This window comes from Blennius ocellaris (assembly GCF_963422515.1).
Source record: "Blennius ocellaris genome assembly, chromosome: 12".
Classification (NCBI taxonomy): Eukaryota; Metazoa; Chordata; class Actinopteri; order Blenniiformes; family Blenniidae; genus Blennius; species Blennius ocellaris.
The window spans coordinates 27,755,382-27,778,406 of NC_137661.1; the positions used below are offsets into that span (position 1 = coordinate 27,755,382).

A 23,025-nucleotide genomic window follows, 5' to 3' on the forward strand; every position below is an offset into this window, starting at 1 on the left:
GATGAACCACACTGACGTCTGTCACTTTACATTTCACCGGCAAAGTTCTGTGCTGCCCTCTAGTGGTGAAGAGTATTTATACAGGATTACTCTGCAACACACTGTCGCTGTGAGAGCAAAGGTTTTTTTTTAGAACAAAATGTGAAATGTGATCATTTCCCCCGGCTCACCTGACGATCTGGAGGAAACACCAATAACTGCTTTATTGAAACGTGGCGCTGCACCGCCCCCTGGTGTTCAGACGCTCCTTTCAGTAACAGGAGGCGGAGCTCCGGCAGGAGCTGGACGCTGATGTTCACGGTGAGAAATTTCGGTTTCAGAGGGTCAGGGTTGAGGTTAAGTTTAGTGTTGAGGTTAAATTTAGGGTTGAGGTTAAGTGTAGGGTTGAGGGTAAATTTAGGGTTAAGGTTAAGTTTTGGGTTGAGGTTAAGTTTTGGGTTGAGGTTAAGTTTAGGGTTGAGGTTAAGTTTTGGGTTGAGGTTAAGTTTAGGGTTGAGGTAAAATTTAGGGTTGAGGTTAAGTGTAGGGTTGAGGGTAAATTAAGGGTTAAGGTTAAGTTTTGGGTTGAGGTTAAGTTTTGGGTTGAGGTTAAGTTTAGGGTTGCGGTTAAGTGTAGGGTTGAAGTTAAGTTTAGGGTTAAAGTTAAGTTGAGGGTTAAGGTTAAGTTTCGGGTTAAGGTTAAGTTTAAGGGTTAAGGTTAAGTTTCGGTAACCCTGGAAACTGAATCTGAACTCTGACAGGAAACGGGAAAAACGGCAGGTTGGGACATATTTATTTATTTATTTATTTATTCATCACTTCATCACTTCCAAAGCGACAGACGTCCAGTTTCCAGACGTCCCTCTCAGGCGCACCCGATGACGATGAGCGCCGGCCCGGCGGCCGCCTGTCGGCCGGCGCCGCCGGCGGTCCGGGCGGAGATCCGCGGCGTGTTGAGGTTGTAGACTCCGGCTCGCAGGAAGCACGCTCGCAGGCCGACGCTCCGAACCTCCCGCGGCTGCAGCCGGACCGCCATGCGACTCTTCCCCACCCAGGAGAAGCAGCTGTGGACGTCGGGCCCGTCGGCGCTGGAAGAGGAGGGGCGGAGACTCGGTTTGTGCGCTACAACAATTCCGACACGTTTTGCGCGGGAATCCGCTAGCCACGCCCACGCGCATGCGAGGGACCGGAACAAACCGTCATGGAGGACGAGCCTCGTCTCCAAGCGGCTCTCGGGCTTTAGCGGCGACCCGCCGCCTCACATCAAAGGTGCGTGGCGGCTTTTAAACGCAGCCGTTAGCATCAAGCTAGAGCTATTAGCAGTCTTTGTACGACGGAGCCGCCATACCGCACCGGCACCACGTCCACGAGGAGCGTTTGAAGCGGCGGCGTCCCGTCGTTACTCGTGGCGCCGGAGAACAGAAGGACGTAACGTTACCGTCGCCAACGTTTGCTAAATTAATTTACTTTCGAGCTCAGCGCACTTCGGTGGTGCTAGCTAGCTGTGTTTGGTTACTGTGTGGCTAAATGGCTTGTTTAGCCAACGTTAGCTAGAAATAGCATATAATGCTGGCATGAATGGTAACGGTGGCTAGTTGACAGCTAGCAGAACACGGCTAAATAGCCCACCAACAAGCACCACCAACATGTAGCGCTGCTAGCTACGGTAGCAGGCAGATTCTCGTAACGTTAGACGAATCTGTTCGTTACCTTTGCCAATTCGTGATTAGCGTTAGCTCAATTACGCTGTGGTCGTTTCCCAGTGAAACTATATTAGACCGACGTTAGCTAGCTTAGCATCATAAGTCACTACATGGACGTTGGTTGTCGTAGCCCAACAAGCACCACCAACATGTAGCGCTGCTAGCTACGGTAGCAGGCAGATTCTCGTAACGTTAGACGAATCTGTTCGTTACGTTTGCCAATTCGTGATTAGCGTTCGCTCAATTACGCTGTGGTCGTTTCCCAGTGAAACTATATTAGGCTGACGTTAGCTAGCTTAGCATCACGAGTCACTATACGGACGTTGGTTCACCAATGAAGGTCGACTGACGTTCCTCCAGAATCCCAACAATCCAGGTGATCATTTTTTAGGATTCCGTCCCAGGATTCCCACTAAGACCTCAAAACATCTTGTATTTTCCGTAAGGCGCTAGCGACCCCACCTGCCGCTCCGGTTCCTCAGGTCCACGTCCACGTCCACCGCGTCCGAGCAGCAGTTGGACAGAGTCAGAGCGACGGGAACGACACACAGACTGAGGAGAAACACACACATGGGTTAGCATCTTCAATTAGCCAGCATGCTAACAGCAGCAAGTTTCACAACTTATAGTTTAAAACTTTGTGAGGAATTTTTATTTTGACCTGGATTCGCTTTTTTGGAGCCGTTTTAGCGACTTGAGCAACTGAATTAATGAACGAAGTTTGATGTAACATTTTCCTGCCATTTCTGTGGAATTTAACTTCTTTTCCTTCAATAATTCCGACCCTGGACTTCCAGGTAACGACGGACAAATGACGCTTCGTGAAGCACGGACTTTATTGCCTGAAGCCACTAGACGGCGCCGTCTGCTCCACAGATGTTTGAAAACACTTCATTGCCTTTCAGCCTGGATCTTTAGAACCAAAGGGCGCCCTCTGGTGGCGTCAGGAAGTAAAGACAAGCGCTTCGTGAAGCTTCATTTGGCAATAACTCCTTCATGGTCTCATCTTTTTTTTTTAATACCGAATGGTTTTTCCCCCGGAATTTAAAAGAGACTTCCACGAAGTTTTCCCCGAATCCGCGGTACGTGGCTCCTCGCGAAGAGGGTGGGGGTCGGAAGTCTTTGCTCAGAACCCCCGGGAACTTGTGTGCCGACCTGCTGTGGTGGAAGGAGTGCGTGAAGTTCTCCGGGTGTTCCAGGTTGGTCTTGACGAGTTGGGAAAACTCGGCCGGGGGCGGCGCCGGGAGCAGATCCGCCTTGAACTTGAGCAGCATCATCTCCGGGGCCTCCTGGAACACACATTCCACGTCAACGTTCCCACCGAGGCCCCCCCCCCCTGGAGGCCCCCCCCCCCGGGGGACGGAGGGGCGGAGCCAGACTCACCTCTTTGGGAAGCAGAGACGTGGCGTCCTTGCCGATGGTCTGGAGCGCCACGTGGAGCTGACCTTCCAGGACCTGGTCTCTGTTGTCCTCCACCACTGAAGCCTGGACACAGACCTCACAGCTCACTGTTCCTAGTGGGGGGTGGGGGGGTGGGGTTGAGGATGGGGGGGGAGGGGTACCTTCCACATGACGATGATGGTGAGGTCCAGCTCGTCACACTTGGTTCCCGAGTCAGGGGTTTTGGACGCTTGAGCTTCCGGCTGCAGGGACTTGGACGTGGGGAAGAAGAAGTCTGGGCAGCGACTGGAGGAGCCGAGGGTCTGGAAGGGATCGGAGCACCGTCCGTAATCTGACATAATCCACCGTCCGTAATCTGACATAATCCACCATCCGTAATCTGACATAACCCAGTGTCACCATCCGTAATCTGACATAATCCAGAGTCACCGTCCATAATCTGACATAATTCAGCATCAAAGTCCGTAATCTGACATAATCCAGAGTCACCGTCCGTAATCTGACATAATCCAGAGTCACCGTCCGTAATCTGACATAATCCACCGTCCGTAATCTGACATAACCCAGAGTCACCGTCCGTAATCTGGCATAATCCAGAGTCACCGTCCGTAATCTGACATAATCCACCATCCGTAATCTGACATAACCCAGAGTCACCATCCGTAATCTGACATAACCCAGTGTCACCATCCGTAATCTGACATAATCCACCATCCGTAATCTGATATAACCCAGAGTCACCATCCGTAATCTGACATAACCCAGAGTCACCGTCCGTAATCTGAGATAACCCAGCGTCAAAGTCTGTAATCTGACATAACCCAGAGTCAACAGCAGCTGACTGGTAAACAGAAGACTACTGGTAAACAGCAGGTAAACAACTTGGGTTGGTCCGTCAGTCTTTCAGATTTACCTGTTCACTTCCCAGATTGAGGTCGGCCACAGTGTTTTCTTCTGACTCTGCTGGAAAACAAGGGAACAAGGAAACAAGGGAACAAGGGAACAAGGTGGGACTGTTGCCGTTACTGTTGGTTCCTCAATGTTCTGGAGGTTCTGGATGTTCTGGAGGTTCTGGACTCACCTTGGGAATGATGACACGGAGCGGCTCGGAAACTCAGCTTGGCTCGTTCTCGGCTGCTCAGTTTACAATCTGGATCAACAGGAAGTCTCTGTTAATGCTTCCAAACGTTAACAGGAAGTCTCTGTTAATGCTTCCTAACGTTAACAGGAAGTCTCTGTTAATGCTTCCAAACGTTAACAGGAAGTCTCTGTTAATGCTTCCAAACGTTAACAGGAAGTCTCTGTTAATGCTTCCTAACGTTAATAGGAAGTCTGTTAATGTTTTCTAAACATTTTCAAGTCGATTATCTGTTTGCGCTTGTTCAGCAGATTGAGTTCTATTATATTTTATCGTCACTTTGAGCAACCCTTTGAACTTTAGCGGTCGGTGCCTTTGAGGTTGACGCTAACTCGTGGGCGCGGCGTGTCGCTCACCGGCGGTGGGGTTGATGCGCTGGTGCAGGCGCCACCGCCGGCTGCTGCTGGACACCTGCAGGATGTGGAAGTCCGGCGGGCCGCCGTCGCTCTGGAACACAGCGGAGACTCTCAGAGATGCTGGCCGGACAACTGGCTAGCAGGCTAGCGTGCTAACTCACCGCGGCGATGTTCTCCACGTCCACAAAGACCAACGCGCCGCTGCCGCTACGGCGCGCCGAAGCCCGCACGCTGAGCGAACGGCTAGCGCAGATGAAGGCCGTGTGGCGGAGCACCCGGTGACTGGGGAGGGGGGGGGGGGGGTCAAAGGTCAGTTAGCATTGACAAGTCAGCTAGCTTCCGCTTAGCAAGTGGCGTTAAGAGGCTCACCGGACTTTGGGGCCCCCCTCAGCCGTCTGGTAGTAGAACAGGAAGTGGATTTCGTGGACCCCCTCCTGGTCTGGACCCCGGAGCCACAGGGGCAGTTGAGTGGACTCCCCGGGTTTCAGCTCGCCCCCTTCAATCGGGACCACCTCCTCGTCTGTTCTGGTCCTGGTGGACCGACTGCCGAAGGTGAAGAAGTCGGAGTGCGTGGACGCCACCCGCAGGCCACGCAGCGCCACTGCACCCACGTTGCCGAACTCTACCGTGGTTCTCCGGACCTCGCCACACAGCAGAGCGGTAGGGAACTCCAAGAAGAAGACCTGGGACCCCAGAGACCGGGTTTAGTATTGTACTTCAACGCACTCAAGCTAGCTGGAGCTAGTGGGCCAGGTGGACCACTGGGGGAAGTTTTACCTCCATCAGGGGCATGGGGGCAGTTATGACGGGCTCCAGGCGGCAGTCCACACCGTGCCGTACCGACATCTTGTCCTCCTTGGTCAGGTTAAGTCTTGGACCCTGGATGTGCAGGTCCTGCCGGCCGCGGACCGCCAGGGTCCGCAACGCCGGGGTCGGATCGAACTGCAGCGGCTCCGCACACGGCGCCGCCGCCAGCATGTACGCCACACCCACGACCTTCATCTGTCCGGTACGGCGCGGCAGCAGCTGAAGGCGGATCTGCAAGACGGTTGACCTCAGCACATGCTAACCCCCGTCGTAAAACTAGCAGTGCTCACATGCTACTGTAGCCATTTTCAAATTAGCTCGCAGCAACGTTTAGCTTCGGTACGTAGCCAAACTGAGCTGAACGTTAGCTTGCAGTCACATCATTAGCATTGTTAGCCCTGTCGCCACGTGGGGCATACGAACCGTCTTGGTTTCCTCGGGACTCAGGAAGAACTCCTGGATGACTTCTGGCTTCACCGCCTCGTTTTCCTCCTGGCAGGAAAAAACAATGTGGGATTAGCTGGCGGCTTTTTTAGTGGCGGGCGGCTTGTGGGTATGCCAAGCTAACCGTGGCGGCATCGTCGTCCTCTTGGAACGTCCAGAGCAGCGAGAGGTCGGAGAGCATGAGGGGAACCTTCAGCGGGTTCCGGAGGGTCAGCTCTACCACCACCGGTTCTGAGTCCAAGAAAACAGCGAGTAGCGTTAGCTACCGACGCTGACGCAATCCACCGAAACGTAGCCTGAGGCTAGCTAGCACAGATGCCGAGACGTACCGTTGACCACAGCCTGCGGGGGGCGCTGGTTGTCTGTGTGCTGGTCCAGGCAGCTCTGGGTGGGCTGGAAGCCAGCGGGAGCCGCCCCCCCGTGGGCGGCGGCCAGCAGCCGCTCCTCCAGGCGGACCCACACCGCGGCCTGGTCGTGGTCCAACTCCTGGTCCAGGGACACGTGAGTGGCCGCCTGCTTCTCACCTGAACGGACGCCGCGTTAAAACGTCACAAAATCTATTTGGCCAAAGTTTAAAAGTCGTGTCGGACTTTAGTTTCTTAATCGGAGCCGTTTGACGTCCATCTATGCTAGGCCTGCTCATATGTGTATATTTAGTGTTTATTGATATATAATATCTGCTGCAGCATGGAACTTTTATTTATTTGGTAATATGAGGGTTTTTTAAAATGGTCTTAAATGTTAGCGGTGGAGCTAGCGGTGAAGATCAAAGTGAAGTTAGTGGTGAAGCTCTGTGAAGATCAAAGTGAAGTTAGTGGTGAAGCTAGCGGTGTGGCGGTAGCGGCGGAGCTACCAGCCGAGCGAGTGGTTAAATTAGTGGTGGAGTTAGTGGTAGAGCTCGTGATGGAGTTAGCACTGAAGCTACTGCTTAGCTTACCTTGCGCCGGCCTGCGCTCGTGTCCTAAGTAGACCCGAATGGCTGAGCTGTGGATGTGGGGGAGGGGCAGCAGAGGCAGCTCTTCTGGGACCCCCGGGGTGCTCTGGAACAGGGTAGCAGTCAGTGGGGGGGGGGAGCTCTGAGTGGCAGGGGAGGGGGGGGTCAATCGGAGCTCACCTGGTGCACGTAGAGGAACTCCCGGAGGAACGCCCCCTGCTGGGTGGCCGTCTGCCGGCTGTCGTTGGTCAGCACCAAGCGGAAGGCGGCAGCGGCGCACTCGGCCCGGCCCAGCGTGAAGGACTGGCGGCCCACCGTGAAGTTGATGTGGTCCTCGGCCAGGGACCAGCCCCGCCCTCGGTACACCTGCAGGGCCTGCAGGTAACAGCGCAGGGCGTGGCGGCGCTGCAGCACGCCGCGTTAGCATGTTAGTACCGACGGTTAGAGGAGCTGCTGAAAACTGACAAATACGCACGAAAAAACCCTCTTGCCCCTCTACTGTTGCCCCTCACCTTAAACCTGTTGCCCCAGACCCGTCTTTAATCCCTGTTGCCCCTGACCTCTCTTTGACCCTTGTCGCCCCTCACCTGCCCCGCCTTGCTGAAGCGGTGTCCGGCCAGGATCATGTGGAAGGAAAACTTTCGGACCATCGGTGTTCGCATGTTGATGAAACAGTGAGCAGCTTGTTCCAGAAGGAGGGCGCTGCGCAGGTCGCAGTCCTGGGAGGAGGAGGAGGAGGAGGAAGAGGAGGAGGAGGAAGAGGGGGAGGGGGGAGAGGAGGAGGGGGGAGAGGGGGAAATCATACTTCCGTCATGTTAGCATTTGACACGAGAGGAGTGTTGCGCAGGACAAAGTCCTGTTAGCCTTAGCACATGTTAGCATGTTCCAACAGAAGAGCGTTGTGCAGGCTACAGTCCTGTTAGCATGTAGCGTTACACAGGTCACAGCCCTGTTAGCATTAGCACATGTTAGTATGTAGCATTGCACAGGTCACAGCCCTGTTAGTATTAGCACATGTTAGTATGTAGCATTGCGCAGGTCACAGCCCTATTAGCATTAGCCCATGTTAGTATGTAGCGTTGTGCTGGTCACAGCCCTGTTAGCATTAGCACGTGTTAGTATGTAACGTTGCCACGAGCACACATGACATTGGTGTTCTTTAATGTCAGCATTTACGTTTGAAAGTTTGCATTAGCGTACATGGACGTTAGCCCATTGGAGAGGAGTTAGTAGTGTTAGCCAGTCATCTTGTTGAGCAGCGTTAGCAGCGTACGCCTGTTAGCTCACCTCGCTGGTCATCTTGATGAGCAGCGTGGCCGCCTCAGAGTACTTCCCCTGACTCTTCAGGATGTCGGCGCTCAGCAGAGCGCAGCGCTCTGCTAGCACGGTGTTCCTGCACAAAGCAAACGGAGGCTTCAGAGAGGTCAAGTCCTGTTGCTAAGCTAGGCTAACAACGGCCCGTACCGGCAGACGTCGCGGTACGTCTGGATGGCCGTGTCCATGTAGTGGGCCGGGTAGGGCCGGGGAGCGCCGGCCTGGAGGAACGCAGACACCGCCGCCATCTCCTGGAAAACGGTTTGAAATCCAAGAAAAGGTGAAACATTGAAAGAAACGGAAGCGAGGCAAATGCTAAAACATTTAAAAACCATGAGCCCCCCCAAAAATTCTAAAACCTTTTAAAAAAAAAATCAAACTCCCCCGACTGCAGTGTGGCACCAGTGCCCCCGCGGCGTACAACATGCTGCTAGCATGACTCACCAGCGCCCCCGCAGCGTACAACATGCTGCTAGCATGACTCACCAGCGCCCCCGCGGCGTACAGCATGGCCTGGTCTGACAGAAAGTCCTTCTTCGCGGTGTGGTAGCAGCTGTAAGCTAGCTCGTAGTGCTGCACCAGGAAGCACAGGTCAGCCATCTTCCGGATCTGCAGCTCCGGGGCCTCAGGGGGGTACCTGGTGGGGGCGTGGGGGGAGGGGGGGGGGGAGTCACAGTGTGCGCTGGGCTCACAAGCTTTCACGTTAACATTGGGTGACCTAGCTTACAGAACGCCGCAGGTGCTCTTGGGCTCGGCGCTGCTCTTCTCTGGAATCTTCCCCCCGCCAAACCACTTCTTGGTGGCCGTGAACAAAGACCGGCTCAGGCCTTTCCTGGAGACCAGCTGAGGACCACAAGGCCAGGTTAGCGCCACCCGATGACACACTGGGGCTACGTTTGCAAGGCTACACTAGCAAGGCTTTAGCAGCGGGTAAAGGGACAGCTAATAGATGCTACCTGGTCATTGAGCTGCCGAATGTTCTTCTCGATGTGCGGCAGCAGGCCTCGGAAAGTGAACTCCTGAATGAAGTGCCGTATCCGGTCGTGGTCGTTCAGGCTCAGACAGGCTCCGTGGTTTCCCGCGCCGCACGCTGGAATCTCCGCATCTGCTGTCGGCGTCTTTGGATCCGTGTTGAGGGTGGAGGAACGCACGGCGGCCGGAACTCCGACTGAAAGTTCAACGTCAAAGCAGCATTCTGACTTTGGTCTCAGAATTCCCAATTCTATGTCCCAAACGCCACAATTTTGGCTTTTCCGAAATAAACGTCAGCAAAAAAAAAACAGAACAAATTTGAACTGAACCAAGTCAAACACTGTCAAACCTCCGATTTCCCGTAGGAGCATCGTGAAATGATTCAAAATGTTCACCTTCAACAAAGAACAGTTAGAAACTAAACAAAGATGGAATTAGCTTCAGCGCTTGCGTCATGTGCTTAAGCTAATTTAGTTTGGAGAAACTTCAATGGTTTTGGTCCAGAAGGCAAAAAGGACGTTTGTACAGACCTTCCTCCAGAGGGAACTCCACCTCAGCAGCTCCAAGCTCCACAGCGCCCCCGCTGGAGACGGCGTCCTCCAACGACTCCTGCGACGTCCACAAACAGGTTAGTGACACGTTAGCAACAAAGTAAACCTGCGTTACCAACACACATGAAAACATGTTGGCACTGCTTGAGCATCGTATTAACGACACGTCAGGATCGCAGTCGCAACGTTCTAGCAACACCGTTAAATGTACGTAAAGTAAGTAAAAATGTGGCTGTTTCTGGCTATTTCCTTTAGCCAGTGTGTTAGCATGCGTGTTAACTACTTTAGCCTGTGTTAGCTCCTTTAGCCTGTGTTAGCTCCTTTAGTCTTTGTGTGAGGCTGTGCGTTAACTCCTTCAGCTTGTGTTAGCTTGTGTGTTAGCTCCTTTAGCCTGTGACTTAGCATTTGTGTTAACTACTTTAGCCTTTGTGTTAGCTCCTTTAGCCTGTGTGTTAATTACTTTAGCCTGTGTCTTAACTACTTTAGCCTTTGTGTTAGCTTCTTTAGCCTGTGTGTTAGCATGTGTGTTAGCTCCTTTAGCCTGTGTGTGAGGCTGTGCGTTAACTCCTTCAGCTTGTGTTAGCTTGTGTGTTAGGCTAAGTCACACGCTAAAGGAGCTGTGTGTTAGCCCCTTTAGCCTGTGTGTTCGCTCCGTGAACCTTCATTAGCTCCCGTGCTAACCTGTGTCAGCACCCCACGTGAGCTCACCTGGCTCCTCCTCGGCAGGTACTGGCTCCAGGGGTCGGGGATCTGCTCGGTTCCCTGGTCGGAGGCGTTGCGGGAGTTGATCTTGAGCAGGTGACATCCCTGAGCGCCGTACCGCTGCTTCATGTCCTCGTACACGGCGTCGGCTCTGCGGAGCGGTACACCGTCACCCTCGTGTCCCCTGAACCCCCCCCCCCCTCCCCCCTCCCCCCGCCACCCCGCCCGGGTCCTCACCGCTGCTCGTCACCGGCGCCCACGTCGTGCAGGAGGACGTAGTACTTGAGTGTGTTGGGCGTGAACCACTTGGGAACCGGGAACTCGCCGCTGTGCTGGATGCGGTGCTGCTCCTGGGACAGCTTCAGGAACTGCTCCACCGGGACGGCCTCCGAGGACGACGCCACCAGGAGGCCTACTGGGCGTCAAGGAAAACACGGGGGAAGCAAGGCCACGGGATCACGGAGAAACCAGTCACACACACACACACACACACACACACACACACACACTGAGGATACAGGCCAGGTGGTGGTTGAGGAACTCGTGGTCCGACACTGGAGTGGACTGCAGGAAGTTCTCCCTGTAGGCCTCGAACCACGGGGTGGTCACTAGGACACAAACGCAAACATTACACACAGGTATACACACACACATACAAACAGCCGCGCACACACACCCACACCCACACCCACACCCCCACCCTACTCTATGAGGGACACCAGAGCTCTCCAACACCGGAAACTGTCGTTCAGCCAAGTTTTTCATCAGTTCTATTTTTTTTTTACCACTATTACCAGATCAGTTATTTCTCACACACACACACACACACACACACACACACACACACACACACACACACACACACTCATTAATTTTTAGACTTTAAACAAATGTGATTTTAGCCGTTTAGCCGTGTTAGCTTCACATGGGCGTTAGCAGGTTGCAGATCTCTGGTACGCTCACACAGACACAGGTCAGAAAGGAAGTAGAGTGTGTGTGTGTGTGTGTGTGTGTGTGTGTGTGTGTGTGTGTGTGTGTGTGTGTCTCCGACCCACAGTGAGGAGGAAAGTTTCAAGCTACCGGCTAACAAGGAAGGCGGTGACACCACGAGCTGTGATGTCACGGGTCGTGACATCACTGGGGTACCTGTGTGCTGCTCGCAGGTGTAGATTTCCGACAGCGTTTGTTTCCACATGCTGTGCCAGGGGGCGCTAGCCCTAACAGAGTCATCTAACAGGCGGAAGCAGAGAGTCAATGCTAACGTTAGCATCGTGGCTCTGTCTTGTTCGGCAGCGGAGGCATACAATATCGTGTGATTGAGAGCCTTCCAGTGTGGGAATCCGCACACGCACACGCACACGCACACACACACACACACACACACACACACACACACACACACACACACACACACACACACACACACATAAAATCGTAGCTCTGTTAGCGCCTCGGGAGCGGCGAGCAGTTAGCTTTCACCCGGCTTGATGCAGATAAAAAAAACAATCTCGTCTTACAGCTCAACGACAAAATATCACTGCTCGCTGTGCTAATCTGTTAGCATAGCTAAGAAAAAGGTGAAACTCCCCAAAGAGCCAAATTCCGAAAGTGGTTAAGCTGCTAAATGAGCTAAAAATGTTAAGGATAACTGAATAATCATTTAGTTATCCTGAAAAATCAGGATAACTAAAATTGCTACACAAGCTAACCTCCACGCGGGAATTTATTAGCATTCTTGTGAAGCGTTAGCTTCTTCTCAACAGCTGCTAGCGCCCAGGCTCACCGCTAAAGCTGAGCTCGTAGTCCCCTGTGGTCATCACGTTGGTGGCGGCGCCCTCCTGTGGCTGGGTGGACTGCACCACCTCGCTGAGCAGGCGGCGGCGTGGCACGGCGGCACCGCCGGGCTGGCCCGTCGCTATGTTGCTGACGCAGACGCGCAGGTTCTTCACCACGTGGACCTGATTGTTCGGGTCCCGGATGTGACCTGACATGAACAAGAAACGTTATTCAGCATTATTAAACTAATGCCTGGCATCGACCAAAGTGCTGACGTCTGGCGGCAGAGCGCCACCTGCTGGACAACGGCTTTGCGAACGTTGCTTTGCTTTGCAAAAATTCCATGTTGTCTTGCAGTGTTTTGAGCATAAGATCCGTCCAAACAGCAAACGTATTGTCATTGGACAGCACAGTGCTGCTCCGTTAGCCTGCTGGCTGGCCGCAAACTGTGGAATGGATTTCTTGACTCATTCCTGCACGTCTCATTGAGACCCGCCTGCCTTCAGGAAATCCAGTCCACAGTTTGCAGCCAGCCAGCGGCGCGGCGGCAGTGAGACGGTTCATGGAGTCGTTTCAGCGACAGGAAAGCAGGCGAGGCTTGACGATCAGAAATCTTCGCAGGCTGGATCGGAAATTTCCCATCCATGAATTACGTTGGTATTGGAACCCGATACCGATGCCGGATCGGCCCGTCTCTATTTTAAACTGCATTGCACATGAAGTATGTATAATAATCATAATAATAGAAGCATGTACATTATCTATCATTTCCAATAGAGCTGCCAATGAGTTACAAGCGCAAACAAAACCAGACAACTCAAACAGATAAACATTAATTATTGACACGTGTAGGACATGAAACGCGATGCTATGAGCTGCAAATCTCGCCTTGTTAAATTGTCATTTTTCTTTCCATGCAAGAAACGTGGGACTTTCCTTGTTGTTACACACAGTTTAGTGTATTTGTACATTGTGGCTGTGAGTCCTAATAAAAGCAGCGAGAACAGAACGGACGTCCCCGGCGACACTCAGTGAGCGCCGTACATGGAACTCAAGTTTTTGACACCGGAAGTGGCCAGTGGAGCGTCCTGACGTGGGCCCGCGGACCCTATGTTGGGCGGACAGTGACCAGATGAACTGCCCCCGACACAAGCGTCCTACCTTCGGACGTGAGTCTGCAGAAAGGCCGCAGCAGCTCGGAGAAGTGGAGGTTGTTCTTCATGGAGACCCTGTCCGCCTCCTCGCTGCACAGGACGGCCACCATCGGTACGAACGAGTCCTGGACGAACTCCTCCACCGACTGGACGCACTGGGCCATGGCGGAGCGGCGTTCGGAACCCGCACACTGACACAACAACAACAACAACAACAACACACTCTCTACTGCGTCTCTGTGCTGGATTTAACTTCCGGCTTCGCTCCGACGGTTCACGTGACTGTGACGTCATTGCCGGTGTGTTTCCGGGTTCCCGGTGCTGTCCGCCGCGAGCCGCCGCCCCGTTAGGATGCTCCTGTCTCTGTCCGAGGAGCACCGGCAGCACCTGGCCTTCCTGCCGCAGGTCGACGGCTCAGGTGAGGAGCGACTCGAGCGACGCTCCTTGTGCTAATGAGGCTCCTTGTGCTAATAATGCTCACTGTGCTATTGATGCTCACTGCTAATGATGCTTACTGCTAATGATGCTTACTGCTAATGATGCTTACTGCTAATGATGCTCACTGCTAATGATGCTTACTGTGCTAATGATGCTTACTGTGCTAATGATGCTCACTGCTAATGATGCTTACTGTGCTAATGATGTTTACTGTGCTAATGATGCTCACTGTGCTAATGATGCTTACTGCTAATGATGCTCACTGCTAATGATGCTCACTGCTAATGATGCTCACTGCTAATGATGCTTACTGCTAATGGTGCTTACTGCTAATTATGCTCACTGTGCTAATGATGTTCACTGTGCTAATGATGCTCACTGCTAATGATGCTTACTGCTAATGATGCTTAGTGCTAATGGTGCTTACTGCTAATGGTGCTCACTGTGCTAATGATGCTCTCTGCTAATGATGCTCTCTGCTAATGATGCTCTCTGCTAATGAGGCTCACTGTGCTAATGATGCTTACTGCTAATGATGCTCACTGTGCTAATAATGCTCACTCTGCTATTGACGCTCAACTGTCAATAACATTGACAGTTGAGCGTCAATAACATGAAGAAAAACAAATGCTAAAAACATGCTAGCTCCCCTGTGGCATGTCGCGTGAAGTCGCTGAACTATTTCTGACCAGTCAATGTATGTTTCTTGTGTCAAAAGTGCTAATGCTAATCGGCTAACTGCGTGTTTGTTGGGTTTTCAGTTGTTGCAGAGTTTGGACGCATCGCTCTGGAGTTCTTAAGGAGGGGAACAAGTCCGAAGATCTACGAGGGAGCAGCCAGTGAGTCTCACTTCAAGCTAAGCTAATGAGTGCTCCCCCTCCCCCTCACATCCACAGTGGATTAGCCTATAGCAGAAATGGCTCATTTGTAGCTCTCGGAAGCTAACGTGTTGCGACTAAGCTAGCAGGTTGAGCTTCACTGTTCTTCTATACGTACTTGTATGTTTATTTTCCGGTCACTCACTGAAGCGCTTAGGCTTATTTTCATGGAAAAGCTCTGATTGGTCGAACGCGGTGACGTCATTGACTGTTATTATTCCATCTGTCGATACCATCATGTTGTCTTGTTGCGTCATCCCCGTCGTACATTGTGTGGAACACAGCTGATAAGAGTTTCTTTCCCTTCAAATATACACTTTGAAAAAAAAAGCGTTGCTAGCTGTGTTGACCGTGTTTGGCGGCGTTGTGGATGCTAACAGGGAAGCTTGGCGTTCCTGTGGAGACGGTGCAGCACGGCGTGGAGGGGCTGATGTTCCTCATGACGGAGAGCGCCAAGCACACGGTGAGGCTGCCGGGAGCACACAACCACCACGGCACCAACATCCAGGCCCAACCAGGCTAAAGAACATCCAGGCCCAACCAGGCTAAAGAACATCCGGGTCCAATAGCTAACCAGGCTAAAGATCGTCCATGTCCAATAGCTAACCAGGCTAAAGAACATCCAGGTCCAATAGCTAACCAGGCTAAAGAACGTCCAGGTCAAATATCTAACCAGGCTAAAGAACGTCCAGGTCCAATAGCGAACCAGGCTAAAGAACGTCCAGGTCAAATATCTAACCAGGCTAAAGAACATCCAGGTCAAATAACTAACAAGGCTAAAGAACGTCCAAGTCAAATAGCTAACCAGGCTAAAGATCATCCAGGTCAAATAACTAACAAGGCTAAAGAACGTCCAGGTCAAATAACTAACCAGGCTAAAGAACGTCCAGGTCAAATATCTAACCAGGCTAAAGAACATCCAGGTCAAATATCTAACCAGGCTAAAGAACATCCAGGTCAAATATCTAACCAGGCTAAAGAACGTCCAGGTCAAATAGCTAACCAGGCTAAAGAACATCCAGGTCCAATAGCTAACCAGGCTAAAGAACATCCAGGTCCAATAGCTAACCAGGCTAAAGAACATCCAGGTCCAATAGCTAACAAGGCTAAAGAACACCCAGGTCAAGTAACTAACCAGGCTAAAGAACATCCAGGTCAAATAGCTAACCAGGCTAAAGAACATCCAGGTCCAATAGCTAACAAGGCTAAAGAACACCCAGGTCAAGTAACTAACCAGGCTAAAGAACATCCAGCTCCAGTAGCTAACCAGGCTAAAGAACGTCCAGCCCCAGTAGCTAACCAGGCTAAAGATCGCCCATGTCCAATAGCTAACCAGGCTCAGGTTAAATTTTCTTAAGGTTTTTAGCTCCATAGCCATTTTCTGTTTTTTTACTTATTGTGTGTGTGTGTGTGTGTGTGTGTGTGTGTGTGTGTGTGTGTGTGTGTGTGTGTGTGTGTGTGTGTGTGTGTGTGTGTGTGTGTGTGTGTGTGTGTGTGTGTGTGTGTGTGTGTGTGTGTGTGTGTAGATTTCAGAGGTGGACTTCTTGGACTCACTGTTGGTTCTGGGTTTAGGTGACGACCTGAACCAGACACTGTTGCAGGTGAGTGTGTGTGTCAATGGTGTGTGTGTGTGTGTTAATAGTAACGTGTGTGTTAATGGTGTGTGTAATGTGAGACTGTGTGAGTGTGTCAATAACGTGTGTGTGTGTGTTGCAGCTGTACCTGCAGCACCGTGCTGATGTGTGCAGCGTCCTGCAGCAGCTGTCCTGCTCTCCACCCGCCTACTGCGACCTGCACTGGAGGCTGGATGTCCAGGTGAGCAAATCAAACTACCACAGATTGTTTCAACGCTACCTGTAGGGAGACTCTACCTGTAGGGAGACCCTACCTGTAGAGAGAATCTACCTGTAGGGAGACTCTACCTGTAGGGAGACTCTACCTGTAGAGAGAGACTCTACCTGTAGAGAGACCCTACCTGTAGGGAGACCCTACCTGGAGAGAGAGACTCTACCTGTAGGGAGACTCTACCTGTAGGGAGACTCTACCTGTAGGGAGACTCTACCTGGAGAGGGAGACTCTACCTGTAGGGAGACTCTACCTGGAGAGGGAGACTCTACCTGGAGAGGGAGACTCTACCTGGAGAGAGAGACTCTACCTGGAGAGAGAGACTCTACCTGTAGGGAGACTCTACCTGTAGGGAGAGACTCTACCTGGAGAGGGAGACTCTACCTGTAGGGAGACTCTACCTGTAGAGAGAGACCCTACCTGTAGAGAGAGAATCTACCTGTAGGGAGACTCTACCTGTAGGGAGAGACTGTACCTGTAGAGACTCTACCTGGAGAGAGACCCTACCTGTAGGGAGACTCTACCTGGAGAGGGAGACTCTACCTGTAGAGGGAGACTCTACCTGGAGAGGGAGACTCTACCTGGAGAGAGAGACTCTACCTGGAGAGAGAGACTCTACCTGTAGGGAGACTCTACCTGTAGGGAGAGACTCTACCTGGAGAGGGAGACTCTACCTGTAGGGAGACTCTACCTGTAGAGAGAGACCCTACCTGTAGAGAGAGAATCTACCTGTAGGGAGACTCTACCTGTAGGGAGAGACTGTACCTGTAGAGACTCTACCTGGAGAGAGACCCTACCTGTAGGGAGACTCTACCTGGAGAGGGAGACTCTACCTGTAGAGGGAGACTCTACCTGGAGAGGGAGACTCTACCTGGAGAGAGAGACTCTACCTGTAGGGAGACTCTACCTGGAGAGGGAGACTCTACCTGTAGAGAGAGACTCTACCTGGAGAGGGAGACTCTACCTGTAGAGAGAGACTCTACCTGTAGAGAGACCCTACCTGTAGGGAGACCCTACCTGTAGAGAGACTCTACCTGTAGGGAGACTCTACCTGTAGGGAGACCCTACCTGTAGAGAGAAACTCTACCCGTTTTGGGTTTTCTCTATAAAAGCTTCCTGACTTGGTGTCGTTGGGCTCTGAGTGAATAAAGTTGGATTGAATGTGTTGCAGCTGGCTAGCCGTAGCGTCCGCCAGCAGCTGATTCCCAGACTGACGCTGTGCCTGCGGCGGACCGGGGGAGCCGGAGGCGCCGAGGAAGACGTGGTGCTGCAGGCCGACGCCGCCACGCTGCTGCACCTGGTGTGCAGGCTGGAGGACGCGCTGCACGCCGCGCGGAGCGGCCGCACGCGCCGCTTCGCACGCAGCATCAAATGACCCCACGCTCTCTGTAAACCTTCCACCAAGTCATTAAAACCAGCTGTTTTCAAAACCGCGGTAACTCAAGTTCTTTGTTGTGTTCAAGGTCTTTTTATTTTATTTTGAAAAGCACAAATCATATTCAGACATATTTTTCCCTATTCCTCTTTTTTCCTTTGCCCCCTCTTTTAAAACTTACTCATAAAAACAAGTAATCGGTAAAGTAACTACTTTTTAAAGGAGTAACTAGTAATCAGATCAGTTTTTTTTAAAGTAACCATGGCAACACTGGTCAGGAATGATGGAAAATGATGTTGGAAACTCGTCGTGCCGATGTGTAAACGCACCGTCGGATAATACTGCGATAAGAAGAGCGGAGGAGTGTTCTTCACCTCCGTTCACTGAATTAAAGAAACAGAATCCAGAAACAGACTTTCTGATGAACATCTTGGCTTCAGGATCCAGACGGCGGGATTTCCTCATCCCATCGCTGTCACTTCTCTCTGACTGGTGAGTGAATTCATTCATTTTTGTTTATTTGGCAATATAACCGAGGTAATGAAACAAAATTTTAAATCAATAGGACTAATAATTACATTTATATGGCAGTTTTTATACTCCAAATACAACAGAACACAATTAAAAACAATAAATGGATGAAGTGGAAGCGCAGAAACGACGATTGTGGTATTTAAAAAGTAACAAACTGTAAATCTGTCCCGGTGTTTCTGTCCGTCTCTCGCAGGTTTTGCACTTAATTTTTCGGCTTTACACTTGACCCTCGACCCACGGTTTGAAAATCCCAGGTTTATATTATTACTACAACCACCTTGACTACTACGACTCATAATATTTAATAACAATAATAATAGTAATAATGGCAACATTAGCTAAAACATCTGCAATTAAACTATTTTTAATGAGATAGAGCAGAAAATGCGCGGCATGCTGGTCTGATGTTGGCCCTTGGTGGTAAATAATTGAGGACCACTGCGCTTCTCGTTTTAGAATAGCAGTATTGGTATAATGTGTTTATTGTATTTTCTTTTTTCTATTTGTCTGTAATCCCACTAACTGCAGTAAAGTTTATTGAAAAAAACGTATTAAATTCTCCGTTATGTTTTTTATAAATGTGCACTCGTTCAAAAATTGTTTCTCCCCGGAAATTGTCATGTCACTTCCGGTTTTAACCCCACGAGCTTCCGGTATCTCGTCCGTTAGCTTCAGTTAGCGGAGTTGCTTTCTTTTTTTCTTTCTTTCTTTCTGGTTCTGGTTGTGGTCCAGATGGCGAACCGGACCGTGAAGGACGCGAACAGCATCCACGGGACGAACCCGCAGTACCTCGTGGAGAAGATCATCCGGACCCGGATCTACGAGTCCAAGTACTGGAAGGAGGAGTGCTTCGGCCTCACGGGTAACCTAGCATCGTTAGCTCCTGTTAGCATCTGTCCGTCTTTAAACTCACTCTACTGCTTCTGGTTGTAGCCTGGTTCTGATTGTAACCTGGTCCTGGTTGCAACCTGGTTCTGATTGTAACCTGGTCCTGGTTCTGGTTGCAACCTGGTTCTGATTGTAGCCTGGTCTTGGTTCTGGTTGTAACCTGGTTCTGGTTGTAACCTGGTCCTGGTTCTGGTTGTAACCTGGTTCTGGTTGTGTTGCAGTTCTGATTGTAACCTGGTCCTGGTTCTGATTGTGTTGTAGTTCTGATTGTAACCTGGTTCTGGTTGGGTTGTAGTTCTGGTTGTAACCTGGTCCTGGTTGTAACCTGGTCCTGGTTGTGTTGTGGTTCTGGTCCTGGTTGTAACCTGTGGTCCTGGTTGTGTCGTGGTTCTGGTCCTGGTCGTAACCTGTGGTCCTGGTCCTGGTACTGGTCTAGCGGAGCTGGTGGTGGACAAGGCCATGGAGCTGAAGTTCGTCGGGGGGGTCTTCGGGGGGAACATCAAGCCGACCCCCTTCCTGTGTTTGACCCTGAAGATGCTGCAGATCCAGCCAGAGAAGGACATCATCGTGGAGTTCATCAAGAACGAGGACTTCAAGTAGGTCCTGGGTCTGGACCTGGACCAGGTCCTGACGTCTTCCCCTCTTTTTTTATTTATTAAAACTATATTAGTTATTAGTTCCTCCCCACGGCAACAAGACTTTTTAACTCTTCTGCCTCCGTCAGAGCCTCAATCAGCCTAAATTACATTGATACTTATATTAGATCATATATTTCATATTGCATGTAAATATACATATATTTATACATGTGCAAGTACACTATTACCATGGTATTATTATTATTATTACTGATATATATATATTGTTATTGTTATATTATTGCTACCATTATTAGTAGTACTATACACGAGTATTATACACTATTACACATTGTTATTATGTGTATTATTGTTATTATTATTATATAATACCTGCTTCTAATGGCTCTGCCACTGCACCTTACTATTTATTGATCTTGCTTTTATCTACTGCTTATTTCTAAGTGCCCAAGTTCCGTTCTGTGTTTTACTTTGTCTTATACCCAGATTTTTGTATATTGTTATTTCTTACTTTTATTACTATTCTATTGTATTTTATAATATTCGTATGTACCAGATTGCTGCAACAAGACAATTTCCCTTTGGGGATGAATAAAGTATCTATCTATCTATCTATCTATCTATCTATCTATCTATCTATCTATCTATCTATCTATCTATCTATCTATCTATCTATCTATCTATCTATCTATCTATCTATCTATCTATCTATCTATCTATCTATCTATCTATCTATCTATCTATCTATCTATCTTGTAGCACTATTAGTTTCTTTAAATGTTTCTTTTTAATCTTAGCTTTGTTTTTAATGATGTAAAATGTATGTTATATTCATGTTCCAGGTCCTGCTCTTTGTTTTGTAGTATTCACTCTTTATCATTCATGTTCCAGGTACGTGCGGTTGCTCGGGGCGACCTACATGCGACTGACCGGCACGGCGGTGGACTGCTACAAGTACTTGGAGCCGCTTTACAACGACTACCGCAAGATCAAGAGCCAGAACCGCAATGGGGGTGAGTTTCAGGTACTGGACCAGGTCTTCCACAATTCTGGTTCTGGTTCTGACTCGGTTCTCCCCGCAGAGTTCGAGTTGATCCACGTGGACGAGTTCATCGACGAGCTGCTGCACGCCGAGAGGGTCTGTGATGTCATCCTGCCACGACTGCAGGTGGGCGGGGCTACAAGGGAGGGGGAGGGGCTGGACAAAGCAACATTAGCATAACCTCCAGCTACCATAGCAACCAATTAGCAATGTTTATGGAGCCTCCATGTAGCTGTTAGCATAGCGTCCACTTAGCCACATTATCCCTTAGCATAGCCTTCAGTTAGCATTGGCTCCAAGTAGTGATGTTAGCTATATCCGTAGCGTTTACTTAGCCATTAGTATAGCCTTCAGTTAGCTTAACCGCCAACATTAGCCCATAGCATGTGATAGTTCTTAGAAACTTCTGGTTCTGATCCGATCTTATGATTCTAGTCTTAGAAGTGTCTGGGTCCTGATCCAGTATAGTAGTTCTGGATTTGGTCTTGGAAGCATCTGGTTCTGGTCCTGACCCAGTCTTGTGGTTCTGGTTGTAGAAGCGTCAGGTCCTGGAGGAGGCGGAGATGTTGGACACGCGGGTCAGCGCTCTGGAGGAAGACCTGGACGAGGTCGAGACCAGCGAGGACGAAGAGGACGACGAGGACAAGGTGCAAGCACACAGGCGTGCTAGTTTAGCTTAGCCGCCAGCAGCTCGTATGCTAACCACGTTTGACCGATTGGCAGGCGGAGCGACTCCAGACGCCAGAGCCACACCGACGGGGTTACCGTGACAACGACCGTCCCCGACGCTCCCCGTCGCCGCGCTACCGACGGAGCCGCTCGCCACGCCGCAGGAGCCGCTCCCCCAAGAGACGCAGGTTAGCATCACAACGAGCACCAGCATTGTCTGCAGTTGGCAACGATCATTCAGTGAGCCGATAGCAGATTTTAGCCTTAACGTAGTCTCTTTAGCTGTTAGTATCATCTCCAGTTAGCAGTCAGTATAACCTCCAGTCAGCAGCTCGTATCGCCTCCAGTTAGCTGTTTGTATCGCCTCCAGTTAGCTGTTTGTATAGCCTCCAGTTAGCTGTTTGTATAGCCTCCAGTTAGCTGTTTGTATAGCCTCCAGTTAGCTGTTTGTATAGCCTCCAGTTAGCTGTTTGTATAGCCTCCAGTTAGCATTGCTTCAATTAGCAATGTTAGCCATTAGGATTAAAGTATGTGGCACCTCCAGTTGGTGACATTTGCCCTTAGCATAGCCTCCAGTCAGCATTAACTCCAATTAGCGATGTTATGCTAGCATAGCTTTTGCTTAGCCGTTAGCAAAGCCGCCAGTTAGCATTTCCTCTAACTTGTGTATGATTCCAGTCCATCTCCTCGTCGTGAACGTCACCGCAGTAAAAGTCCACGACGTCACCGCAGCCGATCCCGAGAACGACGACACCGATCCAAATCGCCCGGTCCGTAACCAGAATCAGAACCTGAACTTGTAGAACCAGAACCACTTCCGAACCTGTAGAACCAGAACCGCTAACCTGTCCGTGTCATTCCAGCTCATCATCGCAGCCACCGACATCGCAGCCACTCAAAGTCTCCCGACAGGTAAGCTACGCGAGTTAGCATCTGCTAGCGTCACGGTGTCAGCTCATGTTTTTTTGTTTTTTTTCTCGTCTTGTTTCAGAAAGAAAAGTCACAAGAAGAACCGACGAGGGAACGAGTGAAACCCAGAGTCTTTCTGCTCCCGATGCTAGCATAGCTTTATCTGTTAGCATTGCTTTGTTTTCTGTGTCAACGACTTTTTTTTGCAATTGCTGTTCTACGTGTTGAAATAAAAGTTTCTTATCCACGTGTGAATCTGAATGACTGTTAGTGGCTAATAAGTTTCTTATGCTAATGTTTGAGAGCCCTTGGTTGGTCGATGGTTGGTTGATGGTTGGTTGACGGCTGGTGGTTGGTTGAAAGCTGGCAGAGGGAAGTGACCAACCAGGAAGTGAGCTGGAGGAAACAGGAAGGATGTCAGATTGTGAGGGGAGGACTGGAGTACGGTAGGTGAAAAGAGATTAAATCGGAAAAACATAAAAAAAGCAGATGTGACCACCAGTGTTGCCACGGTTACTTAAAAAAAATCTAATTCGATCACTGATTACTCATTCATTTAAAAAGTAACTTAGTTACTTCACAGATTAATTGTTTTTGCACTGCTCTGTTATTTTATA

At 50.4% G+C, this 23,025-nt stretch overlaps 3 protein-coding genes across 6 annotated transcripts; 2 read left to right on the plus strand and 1 right to left on the minus strand.

Annotated features, from left to right (window-relative positions):
- Positions 1-768: 768 nt before the first annotated feature.
- Positions 769-13,504, minus strand: trappc8 (trafficking protein particle complex subunit 8). 3 transcript variants are annotated; one of them, XM_080506504.1, is made up of 29 exons: positions 13,239-13,504; positions 12,085-12,285; positions 11,448-11,531; positions 10,820-10,909; positions 10,539-10,713; positions 10,308-10,452; positions 9,579-9,657; positions 9,033-9,244; positions 8,804-8,919; positions 8,563-8,713; positions 8,227-8,327; positions 8,050-8,155; positions 7,350-7,481; positions 6,943-7,167; positions 6,766-6,868; positions 6,158-6,352; positions 5,953-6,059; positions 5,808-5,876; positions 5,355-5,615; positions 4,947-5,260; positions 4,739-4,859; positions 4,578-4,668; positions 4,165-4,233; positions 3,997-4,043; positions 3,245-3,385; positions 3,066-3,167; positions 2,838-2,971; positions 2,145-2,234; positions 769-1,067 (listed from the first exon to the last, which is right to left on the minus strand). In XM_080506504.1, exons 1-29 carry the CDS (start codon positions 13,393-13,395, stop codon positions 845-847), a joined length of 4,041 nt encoding a protein of 1,346 aa, XP_080362630.1. In that variant the 5' UTR covers positions 13,396-13,504; the 3' UTR covers positions 769-844. The 3 variants fall into 3 exon arrangements, with proteins under 3 accessions (XP_080362630.1, XP_080362629.1, XP_080362631.1); XM_080506503.1 differs by having other exon boundaries at positions 3,997-4,046; XM_080506505.1 differs by lacking the exon at positions 11,448-11,531 and having other exon boundaries at positions 3,997-4,046.
- On the plus strand, positions 13,450-17,812 carry commd2 (COMM domain containing 2). 2 transcript variants are annotated; one of them, XM_080506507.1, is made up of 6 exons: positions 13,450-13,649; positions 14,431-14,508; positions 14,879-15,010; positions 16,120-16,148; positions 16,264-16,362; positions 17,564-17,812. In XM_080506507.1, exons 1-6 carry the CDS (start codon positions 13,583-13,585, stop codon positions 17,765-17,767), a joined length of 609 nt encoding a protein of 202 aa, XP_080362633.1. In that variant the 5' UTR covers positions 13,450-13,582; the 3' UTR covers positions 17,768-17,812. The 2 variants fall into 2 exon arrangements, with proteins under 2 accessions (XP_080362633.1, XP_080362634.1); XM_080506508.1 differs by having other exon boundaries at positions 14,928-15,010; positions 16,074-16,148.
- Positions 17,813-18,949: 1,137 nt separating this feature from the next.
- Positions 18,950-22,649, plus strand: prpf38a (pre-mRNA processing factor 38A). Its single transcript, XM_080506527.1, has 9 exons — positions 18,950-19,163; positions 19,626-19,785; positions 20,680-20,801; positions 20,871-20,956; positions 21,367-21,477; positions 21,554-21,687; positions 22,178-22,269; positions 22,363-22,411; positions 22,491-22,649. The coding sequence occupies exons 1-9, from the start codon at positions 19,034-19,036 to the stop codon at positions 22,528-22,530; spliced, it is 924 nt and encodes a 307-aa protein (XP_080362653.1). The 5' UTR covers positions 18,950-19,033; the 3' UTR covers positions 22,531-22,649.
- The last annotated feature ends 376 nt before the right edge of the window (positions 22,650-23,025 follow it).

Bases quoted from the DNA above. Each gene is read 5' to 3' on its own strand.
- trappc8 (XM_080506503.1), bottom strand. From the start codon at position 13,395: ATGGCCCAGTGCGTCCAGTCGGTGGAGGAGTTCGTCCAGGACTCGTTC. The intron at 10,910-11,447 runs GTACCCCAGTGA...TTTGTGTCCTAG, and splicing joins CACCTGCGAGCAGCACACAG to TGACCACCCCGTGGTTCGAG. The intron at 9,245-9,578 runs GTCTGTACAAAC...TTGAACTTTCAG, and splicing joins GGAGTTCCCTCTGGAGGAAG to TCGGAGTTCCGGCCGCCGTG.
- commd2 (XM_080506507.1), top strand. From the start codon at position 13,583: ATGCTCCTGTCTCTGTCCGAGGAGCACCGGCAGCACCTGGCCTTCCTG. The intron at 14,509-14,878 runs GTGAGTCTCACT...TGAAAAAAAAAG, and splicing joins GATCTACGAGGGAGCAGCCA to CGTTGCTAGCTGTGTTGACC. The intron at 15,011-16,119 runs GTGAGGCTGCCG...TTCTGGGTTTAG, and splicing joins CGGAGAGCGCCAAGCACACG to GTGACGACCTGAACCAGACA.
- prpf38a (XM_080506527.1), top strand. From the start codon at position 19,034: ATGGCGAACCGGACCGTGAAGGACGCGAACAGCATCCACGGGACGAAC. The intron at 19,164-19,625 runs GTAACCTAGCAT...GTACTGGTCTAG, and splicing joins GGAGTGCTTCGGCCTCACGG to CGGAGCTGGTGGTGGACAAG. The intron at 21,478-21,553 runs GTGCAAGCACAC...ACCGATTGGCAG, and splicing joins AAGAGGACGACGAGGACAAG to GCGGAGCGACTCCAGACGCC.